Below are 12,645 nucleotides of genomic sequence, written 5' to 3' on the forward strand. Positions count from 1 at the left end.
GAGTACCGTAATAACAGTACAAGTAATCATCTGTCTTCGTCGTCAGTTTTGTGCTCCATTAGACTTGCTTTACTGTCTTTTCTTTTTAAAATATCCAATTGCAAGTAACTTGGTGTCCTTGTAAGAGCTACAACTATTATTTCACTCTGTGAACATGATGGATGAAGTGTAGACATGCATATATTCAACCGTTTCATGTTTCTTATCTTTTTATTAAAAATAGAATAGAATGCTAGAAAACTAGAGACAAAACATAATCCAACTGGCATGTCAACTAACTACAATAATGTTTTCACAATCTAATTGGATTAACATCTCACACAATATTTTTTTTTAATTAAAAAATCACATAAAAATAAAGGCAATGGATTACTCAGTCTTACATGGACAGCTATTGGTACATACATTGGCCATAATGAGACCATAGTATTTTTTTTCTGATATAATTCAGAGATTTTGTATTACAAATTCTGTGTCAGTGTGGTGGGTAAGTTTATATTGCAAAACTAGGCATTGAGGTGTTCTTTTCGTCACATAAACGAACTGACTAAACATGCGGAATTGTTATTGAATCGAACATTGATAGCGTTGTGTATAATTCAAACTTGTATCTTTATTTAATATTGTGTTGTACAGTAAATACTTCTTGATATAAAATATGGATTGTTAAATAATAGTTTCATGAGGAGCTGACATCGTAGAGAGCATAGAGAGGAGGGTGTGCATAACGAGCATCAGGTTCAATTACAGCGACGACCTGAATCGGGCTTCTCACGACTGGCTTTGCCTGGTTAATGTAATTGTTAACGTTAGAGTGGCATTTGTCTTGGTGACAACTCATCAGAGTAGTGCCAAACACGTGTTGGTAAAACATTCCGAAAATAAAAAAAACGCTAATGATTGGCGCATACAAATGAAACATAACACTGTCGTTCCATATTAGGAATGTCACATGACTGAAAAGAGACAGAACTTTGGTGGGAATTTTGGCGGTAAGCAGACAAAATATCATGAGAACGCAATGGGAAACAATGTAGTGAATGCTCTGAGATAGCGTTGCTACAGAAACCGATCTAGTCTCTCAGGGTTCAACTCGTGTTTATCCAAACAATGTCTGAAATTACAAAACTAACTTAGAACACATCATAAATAAAGTAAAATTTTCCATGTTTCCATGTGTCAAGTACTGATTAAAAATGTCCAGTTTTGTTTACTATTGAACAACAGAGACTTGTTTTACCTGGAATTAATTTTGCTGAAAACACTATGACAATTAAATGTTTTCTAATTTAGAATGAGATTGCAAGTTAGACAATTTGCACTGATCTGCATGCTATTTTCTGTATTTGATACATTAATTGCCAAATGATATAAAAACATGGCTGGCTAGCTTTCTCACAGTATATTTCAAAAGGTAAAGAAAGCAGGTATTCCTGTCCTAATATCAGCTAGTAGCTGATGATATCAAAATGCAGCTTGTCAGGGATGCTGTCATGCTATTGGTCAGAATGATTGCTGCTGTCATGCTATTGGTCAGAATGATTGCTGCTGTCATGCTATTGGTCAGAATGATTGCTGCTGTCATGCCATTGGTCAGAATGATTGCTGCTGTCATGCCATTGGTCAGAATGATTGCTGCTGTCATGCTATTTATCAGAATGATTGCTGCTAACATACTATTGGTCAGAATGATTGCTGCTGTCATACTATTGGTCAGAATGATTGCTGCTGTCATACTATTGGTCAGAATGATTGCTGCTGTCATACTATTGGTCAGAATGATTGCTGCTGTCATACTATTGGTCAGAATGATTGCTGCTGTCATACTATTGGTCAGAATGGTTGCTGCTGTCATACTATTGGTCAGAATGATTGCTGCTGTCATACTATTGGTCAGAATGATTGCTGCTGTCATACTATTGGTCAGAATGATTGCTGCTGTCATACTATTGGTCAGAATGATTGCTGCTGTCATGCTATTGGTCAGAATGATTGCTGCTGTCATACTATTGGTCAGAATGATTGCTGCTGTCATACTATTGGTCAGAATGATTGCTGCTGTCATACTATTGGTCAGAATGATTGCTGCTGTCATACTATTGGTCAGAATGATTGCTGCTGTCATACTATTGGTCAGAATGATTGCTGCTGTCATACTATTGGTCAGAATGATTGCTGCTGTCATACTATTGGTCAGAATGATTGCTGCTGTCATACTATTGGTCAGAATGATTGCTGCTGTCATACTATTGGTCAGAATGATTGCTGCTGTCATACTATTGGTCAGAATGATTGCTGCTGTCATACTATTGGTCAGAATGATTGCTGCTGTCATGCTATTGGTCAGAATGATTGCTGCTGTCATGCTATTGGTCAGAATGATTGCTGCTGTCATGCTATTGGTCAGAATGATTGCTGCTGTCATGCTATTGGTCAGAATGATTGCTGCTGTCATACTATTGGTCAGAATGCATGTTCAAATGCCATTACATTCAAACTAGTAAAGAAAAAAAAATGAATTACACTGAATTCTACTTTCACTGATTTGTTTTTCAACAAACATAACTTCAACCTGAAAATAAAATATTCTACAATAATTATGAAATAAAATAAACAACTTCCAACATTTTTTCTCAAAATATCTATTTTTCCTAGGATTTGGCATGGACTGTATTTTTCTTTATTCGATTCTTTGCGATGTATACTCCATTACTTGGTGGTTGGGGAGCGTTTGGACTCTATATGTTCGTAAGGTAGGTAGAAAGACAATAGAACCAGCAATAAACTGTCACCTGACTGTTTAGTAGTCATGTGATATGTCACCTGATTTTTCAGTACGGTAATCTTGTCTGCAAATATAAACAACATTCTGTTGAAACCTCAATTTTCTCTGATGTTAATCTTATAAAATTTAGTTGCCAAGCAACCATTGAGTTGTATGAATTTGTGTTGATGAATGTCCAGAATTTTAAAGTATTGTGGTGTGTAGTGTTTTATGTGAGGTGTTTCCATAGTTACTAGTATTCAAATGTCAAATTTGCTGTAAATTTTAAAATGTTTTTTTACAAAACCAATGCAAATTCCTGCCTGGGTCATCTCGGACAAAGCATATGACATTTTGTGTAATGTTTTGTGTTTAGTAAAATATAAAAAAGAAATGTTGTATATTTTTTTTCTTGTATTTTCTGTAGGTTTATTGAAAGTCACTGGTTTGTATGGGTGACACAGATGAACCATATTCCAATGGACATTGATAAAGAGTCTCACAAAGATTGGTTAACTTTACAACTCCAAGCCACATGTAATGTTGATCAGTCTTTTTTTAATGACTGGTTTACTGGACATTTAAACTTTCAAATTGAACACCAGTAAGTGTTAATCATATAACTGAACTTTGTTATCAAAGGCAAATAATATCAGGGGTTTGCAACTTTGCTGACTTATTAGAAGATATCTCGTGACAAAGTTGTATATGTTTAGATGTGACTCAATTTTATGTGTGGAATTAAAACAAATTTTGCAAGTAAAATTATTATATTGAAATCAGCAATATGTAAAATTAAATGTACACACTGATTTTCAGTATTCATGAAATATACTTATTTAAGTTTCTTTTTAATTAATAATTTATATGACATTAAACAATATTTGTTTATTTGTTGCAGTCTCTATCCAACCATGCCGAGACATAATTATCACAAGATAGCACCTCTATGTAAATCATTATGTCAGAAACATGGCTTGAAGTATGAATCCAAATCTTTGGGCACAGCATTTGTTGATATTGTGAGGTAAGTTTACATAGAATCTACTATGGTTGCTTTAGTTTAAAAAGAGAAATTTCAAGTAATTGTAAAATCAAGAAACTGGCTTTTGTAAAATGTTGTCTCCATGAACACCTTAAAAAAACTAAAAGGTTGAATGATTCCTGTTTGCTGTCTTTCTATTTTTTGTATGTGATCAATCTCATTATGTGTAATAAACATTTATATCTTTAATTATTAGATTTCCTTGATGTTTTAGATTTATAGTTTAATTTTTAGTTGTTCACAAAACCCAAAAAGTTCCCACCATATCTCAAAATATCATTTGAGTTTGTATGATGACAATTTTTTGTGATAGCTGGTTATTATAAATTTTGATTATTGCTCTTCAAACATTTAAATAATGTCAATTTTTTGCATTTTTTAAGGCATTTTTTTCTCCAAACAAATAATTTGAACTGGAGGAGAAACAAAAAGTTGATGACAATTCAAACAGACTTGGGATGATTTAGTTATTGATCATTACAACACCCCATAGTAGCCCAAGCCTATACCTACCTGTACATCATATCAAAACCTACTCACTGTACTCACCACATCACATCATATCAACCAAAAACAGTGGTTTTTTTTGAAACAATTAAATCTGTGGCAAGTTTCTGAAAAATGCACTGTGTTAAGACAGATTTGTTTGTGTCTAATGTTTAGACGATCATTAGTTAAGAATTTAAGTATTTCTCTTTTCCTTTAATTTCAGATCTCTGAAAAAATCTGGAGAACTTTGGTATGAAGCGTATTACTATGGTTAATTATTACCTCTAGAGGGTGTCCTTTTATGTATGTCAGAGTACTTCATTGGATTGCTGTGTGCTTTGACTGTTTTGAAATTCAATTTTTTGAAAATGAAATTGTAAATGATTTATATTGTCTCATCATAATCAAATCATGAATATATCTTATCATAGAAATTTATTCAGTTTAAGATTTTGTTTTAAATATTTGGCAACTTTCCAAACATAGAAGTCACAGCTGTACCTACTGATGTTTATTTCTTGTATGTCTTGGGTGCTAATTGCAAGTACCGTAAAATCTGTATTAGAAGCCACATCCCTAATAGAAGCCGCATCCATTCTTTTGAACAATTGAGACCTAAAAATTCACCATTTCTCATATGTGTAGATGCTCTAATAGAAGCTGCATCCCCTCTGTTGCATTGTACTATTTTATTAGAAGCTGCGGCTTTCAATACAGATTTTACAGATATGTACAACCTAGTCTCCCATATCTAATACTGTATGTTTGGCAGGCAGAGCAGACTGTACTGTGATTTATATAGCATACAATCTACCTTGGAATTGAACCCACACTAATGTAGTATGCTCACCAATATGCCAACACTCGGGTCAAATACAACATGATACAGTTGTTGTACAACAAGAATTTCATGCAGTACTGTATTTAACTATTTCAAAAACCTCAACTTGTACTCTTTGTTTGCATTTGACTATATTCAATATTCATTTTTTGATTTTTTTTAAGCTTTATGCAAATTAAATATAGAAACAGTTAACATTATAGTTTCGTAATCATTTTGTAAAAACAAACTTTATCAAAAAAAGAGAAAATTTTATTGGTGTGTGTGTGTGTGTGTGTGTGTGTGTGTGTGTGTGTGCAATACTATACTACCAGTAGGCTTCAAGGACAGAAATACAGATATATATCTACTTCCAATGATTCTTTTCATAGTTACCGAGAACATATTTTATATTGCATAGCTTAGGGTTAGTAAAGGGGTAAGGTATGGTATACTTAATATTAAATTTAATATAACTGTACCATACCTTCTCTCTAACCCTAAACTTCGCAAACTTTTCTATGTTAAATTGCAGTTTACATGATTTTGTTTCTACTTTGTTACATTTTATTTAATTAAACTTCAATTAAAAACAATCCTATATGGGGTTCTGATTTAATTGAGTTTAATTAAACTCAAAATAAATTGTAATTTATAGTTTTGTTTTTTAATCTAAACTCAACACAACTATATTAAAAGATAATCCAATAGATGTCCTGGAAATATTCAAGTGTGTGTGTGTGGGGTGGGGGTGGGGGGGTGTCTGGCATACTGATTTTTTCAAACAGTTGCATTACTGATTTGTCAAACAGTTGCATTATTTTAGTTTAAACTAAGTTTAAAATACAGCAATCTCATATATTTACATTTTAAAGTCATGGATAAACAAAACAAGTCACATAATTTAATAAATATTTGATTTTCCAAAGCTTTTTAGTAGCATAAATGTTCAGCCATAGAGGGCACTGTCTTTGAGTTTTGTGCAAATACTGCTAATTCTTAAAGTTTGTATGTTGTCAGTAATAATGCATAGTTTTATAAAGCTGTTTGATCAAACAAATCGCCGACTGAAAATGACTGTAAAATTCACAATGCAGTTTAGACTTAAATCAATCATCAGTACACATCAACGATGTGATCATGAGCATTTTTTTACTTCTCGTAGTATCTTCTGTTATTTATAATAGCAAATTATTCAAATTCAAAAAACCAGGGAAGTTGAACTGAAAACATTTATATTTAAAATATAAATCAATTTAATTTTATGCATGGGTATATTAATTGTGTTTGGTTATTCACAGTTTTCCAGACAGTTGCAAATTATGTTTTGTGTTAGCAAGTCTGATACACCTGGAATGGTGAAAATTACGCAAATTTTGGATTTTCTACACAAAAATTTAACCATAAATATGCAAAAAAAATATACAATAGCAGTAAAAAAAAATCAACAAATAGGGTGTATTAAGTTGTAATAAGTTTCTTATCCATGCCATTCATCAACACTTGATAGTATAAAATCAAATTGTCTAATTTAACAACATACTGGATAGATACTGTTTAAAGGCATAAAATGTTGCTATTAAAGTAGTTAAAGGCTCATGTCAGTAGTTAAAGGCTCAAGTTTCCTAATTAATAAAATAACTGCTTACATTTGTCTGGACAATTGTGTGCTATCACACAATTATAAAAATTAATGTAGAAAAAATTGTTCTTGTATTTTTTGGCAATATGTATTTATTCTTGAATATATATAGTTTATACTTGAAAGAAAAGTTAAAATTCATTATTTTTTCAGAAATGAAATATTTCAAGACCTAATATATATTTAAAGTGCCTCAATCTAAATGTGAATAACATTATTTTTATTGAAGTGCCTTATGAATGAAAGGCAATCCAATCTGCTTGGTATGATGAAAATAATTTTACTTTATTAAATTTTAATTTATGAAATATAGTTGTAGTGAGTGGTTTCATTGTACAATTTTACTTTCTGTGTGTGTTGGTATTAATTCTGTATACCATAGTTGTACTATGTACTATATTGCTCTATCGCAGTGACTTTGTACATGTATGATAGCAGACTCTCTGGTCAAAAAATAAGTCATATTTGAATAATCCAGTATACCATAAAATAGCTTTTATTAGATATGAGCTTCCAATAGAACAAATACGGTATATACTATATTGGTAAGTACGAGTAGATCCTTCAATCATAATCACTGTTGGTGCTCTGGTTGCTTAGGCAACTGAGCACTCGATAATTTCAAGTTTGTATGTCACTCTTATGTGTCACTGCCCAGTAGACCATTTTCCGTTCACTGCGAGAATCACGCGTTATGCGTGAAATCAAACGTAAAAACAGGACAAACAAAGGTCATAGTGTTGTAGTCGCGTCAAACATCGCGTGGGATTCGACAAACGCGAAAGTATTTCGGGGACATTTCCATGCTTAATAATGTGCTGTCCACATTTGATGATAGGCAATTTCGATTAAGTGAGGGTATTCGGAAGCAATATTCCTCTGTCAAAGATCGGCCGGTCAATGTAAGCTGCGAAATAAAGAAATTCTAGTTCAAAATTAAATCGTTCGATTTTTGCGGCAGATGTTCGACGCGCGTCTTTCATGCATCTCGCGAGATCTCGCAATTGTTCAGAAAATCACCTATTTTATTTCCAGAAATTGCAATTGTTTGAGGAGAAACAATCGTTTGTGTAAAGTATAAAGGAAGCATATATACGTCTCAAAAAATAAAAATATAAAATACTTATTTTTTTAACAGAACAATGTCATCTTTGATGTGCCTGTAAAGGATGGTGTTTTTGGTTACAATCCCATGCATTTTACTCTGCATAGAAACATGTATTGGGTCATATGCTGTATTAAGATCACTATCATGATCAACCTTTGAAGTTGGGCTTTGAGTTCATTGCTCTGTGTGCTCTGCTTCAAAGTCAAAAAAACAAATCAAATAACTCATTAAAAAGTTTATCAAAGTTTTTCAGTAGCATAAAATATATCGGTAAACAATTGATTTTTATGCATAGGTATTTATTAATTGTATGTGGTTATTCATAATTTTCCAGAGGGTTTTTATTTTATAAGGGTTATTTGATTATATGGACGTCCACAAATTGTGGTATACATTGAAAGATTCACCATTGACCCAATTCAGCAAATGTGAGTCCATGTGAATTGCAACACTATTCAAAAGTTTTATTAGAAACAAATAATCACAACATTTTAAAACATCCTGAAAATAATTGCAGTTCAAATGTTTAGATTATATTCCCCATGATTCACTGCATTTCTGCTAATCAAGTAATTCACATCAGTCTCAAGACAGCAGTAGAAAAATGAAATTATTGGTAATCATAAATGTAAATCAGATTATGATTTGATATTTGGATTTTTTTGTATCGCTGTATGCATTAGGTTGCTACAGTGTACCAGTGAGATCAACTATAATTTTTGTGGTTTTTTTAGTTAAAGCGGGAGGGTTGTCACCTGTGCACGATAACAACACATGCTGAAAATGCAAAGGCTCATGGGTAGACGCTTGTTTGTAAACAATGACATGCTATGGCCATCAGACGCATGCACAGGTGATGACTCCCTCGCTTTAAATATTGATAAAATAGTTGTAACCACATTCATGGGTAATCTGAATGAATGTATCGGTACTCAAAACTTCTTCTGACATGGAAAATGAAACCACAGTATTTTGTACTAAAAAACTTAAAGTTGTTTTATTGAATCACAAATGTATGAAGTTATTCTAATATGTAAATGTTTCTTAGTTTACTTTAGTATAATTTTGTGGATTTCTTTGTTTGCAATAAATTCTGAATACTGGTCACATTTAGTAATTAAAGTGTGGCTCCACAATCCCCAGAATTGCACCAGTGCATTATGGGAAGTTTACATATGCAAACTTATCTGAGTTGTTGTGCTTTGATTTTATGTACACCGTTGTCTGGTATAAAAGGATGTATTGTTAAGATCAACATCTTGATTTGAATAAACTTTGGATTGACAGCCATTTTGAAGATGAGTATGACTGCATAGGGTAAGCCATTTGTCAGGGGGTGGAATACTGTTACCAGTGCAATTGTTTCCTTTTGGTGTCTTAACATTGTTATTTTGTGCAAATGTGGCAACATTTTTTTCCTGCAACACCTGACATGAAGGTTTTTATCTTCTAGCTTACAAAACGAATTTTCTGCCTACCCTTCATGGTTTCAAATGGTTTGAAACATTCTTTCTTACTATAATGCTTTGAATCCTGCCTAGCTAGTAAACTAACATTGAAATGTTGTAAATATTCATGGTTGTATGTGAAAGCAAAATCAAGTACTCCATACTACGACAAGATTTATCATTTAAATGATGTCAGCTGACACATAAGAAATTAGAAGTTGAATTCAAATTTTATATTTTTTTATTATTTTCCAATATTTGTTTTAATACTAAATACTCATGAACAAATGAAAATATACATACACGCACAATTAAATTGACTGTGATTTGCATGAACTCTCAACAACAATTACTTTATTCTTACATATACAATTTTTAATTTTACACAGAAAATGTTATATATTAATTAACCTGAAATTGATTTTGAATATGTAGCGCTCTCTAGTGCCTAGACCTTCTTGGGAATAGTCTGGTCCACTATTTTCTTAACCGCCCTCAGCGTTGAAATTGGGACAGGGGACCAGACTAGGGAACAAATAGTCTATTTAATAAAAAATATATATTTAGCGCCCTCTAGTAATGACCCACTTCTGAAACAATGTTTGAGACATAACTGATGTATAGCACCCTTTAGTAGTGAAACACTAAACTATTTACACTACGATGTAAAAATGATGTATAGATGTGTCTAATAATGAAACTTGAGTGACAAAAAAATGATGTATATGATCAAAGAGGAATTTGCTTCAAATATGTAACCACTAGAGGGCGCCACTCATTCGGAAGGCATATTGAGCGGTTTATAGTCTTTACTCGCCAACGAATTAAAGGGGAGCATAGGTCTGGTCTGAAATTTGACATCTATGAATGAATTCTGGCGACAAAAACAATTTTTATATGCTACGAAATGCCCTAAATATCAGGTATAAAACAGACTGTGAAATAGATTACAAACTCCCACTTTACACGGCGTTATTTTGCTTCTAGAGGGCCAGTCAATGACGTGATCAGTCACTGATGATTGAACCCATTCATGCTAGTACGTCAATCCCATAGAAGTGCAACTATGAAAGACCTTTTTTACTGACAATTTAGGAGTTCAAACATGGTGAGGTGTTGTGCAGACACTGGGTTTTTGTTTACTATTATTATTTCATTTAACACTACATGGTTTCAATCATTATCCATGTCACGTGGTTTGTCAGTAGTACATCAATATTACCAATATTTATGTAAATTAACATAGCGATGTGCACTAGGATTGTAGGTGATCACTTTATCGTATTTTCGTTATATAATTAAGCAACTCACACGCGAAAGTGTGGGTTATTTCAATTATAGAACCCTTTGACCGTCGATTATTGTTCTAAGCAAGCCATTCTGGTAACCGACAATTGACAAGTTCCTTCGGTGGAACACGGTTTACTTGTAAATTGGATACATGTAATTTCTTTGTTGCAAATTGTCTGGCTTACTGGTTATCCAGGCAGTTCGACAGAAGTTGTTGAACGTGAACGAGGGTGCAATTTACTTTGTACTTTTTAAAACAAACATTTGTTTGCTAGTTGTAAGATCGACGACTCGAAGCAAGTTCATTCTGATCAGCTAAAATGTGGAGTAGCCACTCACCTGTGCTGACAGGTGGTTGATAGGGGGTTTCAAAGAGTGGCTCATGATTACCCGTGCATTGCATAAGCGGCGACGTATACATCTGGGTCATTTTACTCATCTGATCACATACCCATTATTCATATCTAAACAAAAGGAGTTACCTTACATACAGCAACTATGATGGAGTTTGTAAAAAAAATTATGCAAAAAACTGATGAAACTCGCCAAATTCAAGGTATAACATAGTAAAAATACTAATTTTTGGAGATTAACAGAAATAAAAGTATTTTGGGTAAAAATTCTCGGCGCTGCGAGCCTCGGTATTTCAACTAAAAACTATTCCACAAATTTTAGAATTATTACGGTAAATTACGAATACAGTCACGTGATCATAACTATGTAATAATCAATTATTCTCAACTAGATGCAGTACTATATAGTCTGGCATTAATATGTATACTAACCTCAGTGACATTTTTTTGAACATGTAGGGGATCAGACTGGTTGTGGTGACAACTGACGAGCCTGTCATCATTATATAATGTAAACACTTGTAGTTACGTTTATTTCTTTATTAAATTTCATATAATATAGTAATATGAACAAATGTAGTAATTTAACTGCTGATGACCGACTTAGAATTGGACGAGTTTATAATAGTTTTTGGAAAATGGTTTGGGTATAGAAATGACAACACAGTAATGAGAGTGACTTTTGGAAAGCTGTCATAATTAGTTTTCACGTATCTGTTGACCGACTTAATTAGTTGGTTACTAGTGAATGGCTGTGTTAGATCCGTCTTCATTTAGGCTCATGCGAGGTCCTGGACGGAACTTGACTCAGTGATTTGGAACTAATTACGATATAACCGTCGCCATCCGGACTACTATTTCTGACAGTTGGTATTTGTAGTTATTAATATAGTGAACGATTAATCAGTAGATATGACGTGTTCAGTACTTAGTGTGATTGGCTATGTGCAAGTTGAATGTGTGAAGGTGACGCCTTATGTCCTTAAACTTCTTTTGATACGTAATAAACGGTCTAAGTCCTTGGTCCCAGAGAGAGCTCCAGGAGGCGAGAGAGTCTTGGTCAGTCCTTGGCAGAGTCTCCGAAGAGGCAGTTTGCCTTGAGGCGTTCTCGATGTTGCTAAAGACTAGCTATTGAAACGTATTTCGTTGTGTGCGTCTATTTGACTGTGAAGTTTAAGTGACTTTCTCGGTCCGGTACCTCAAAAAGACGTGATAGAGACAAGACGGAAATTCCCCATGATAAAGCTATGAAATACAGAGCTTCACTGAAATGGATATCCTCTTGGGTTGCAAGATTATGGGGACAAATTTAAGATACAATTTCCATGACATTATGTACAGTGAGAATCAAGGAAAAGGTTAAATAATTGATATCAACTGATGTGTTTTGTACACATAAAAGAAGAAACTTGTAAAGTGGGGTTTAAAATCATCATGGTTTAATTCAATGCAAAGCAAAGTGAGAGACAAAGACGTTGAAAACAAGTATGACCTGTCAATCATCTTTATGACAGTTACCACACGGCAATGTACACCATTTCTTCCCATGATTCCATGCACACTCCCATTCACAGGATTTGAGGTAATACGACAAAAACATAGAATAAAGGATGCTGACAGACATAGATTTTGTGGGTGATATTCGCTCACATTCGATCAGGTTCAAACTGCATGCATTGGATCGTA

General features: G+C 33.3%; 1 protein-coding gene across 1 annotated transcript in view; it reads left to right on the forward strand.

Moving 5' to 3' along the window:
- LOC100373185 (acyl-CoA 6-desaturase-like) overlaps positions 1–6,046 on the forward strand; it is a 65,786-nt gene extending 59,740 nt beyond the window's left edge. The window contains exons 7-10 of the mRNA XM_006822611.3: positions 2,656–2,753; positions 3,192–3,368; positions 3,666–3,791; positions 4,522–6,046. Coding sequence (XP_006822674.2) covers positions 2,656–2,753; positions 3,192–3,368; positions 3,666–3,791; positions 4,522–4,573 — 453 coding nt within the window. The 3' untranslated portion in view covers positions 4,574–6,046. The remainder of the gene's footprint in view (positions 1–2,655; positions 2,754–3,191; positions 3,369–3,665; positions 3,792–4,521) is intronic.
- The last annotated feature ends 6,599 nt before the right edge of the window (positions 6,047–12,645 follow it).

This window comes from Saccoglossus kowalevskii, chromosome 22, assembly GCF_978046115.1.
Source record: "Saccoglossus kowalevskii chromosome 22, keSacKowa6.1, whole genome shotgun sequence".
In the NCBI taxonomy this organism is placed as follows: domain Eukaryota; kingdom Metazoa; phylum Hemichordata; class Enteropneusta; family Harrimaniidae; genus Saccoglossus; species Saccoglossus kowalevskii.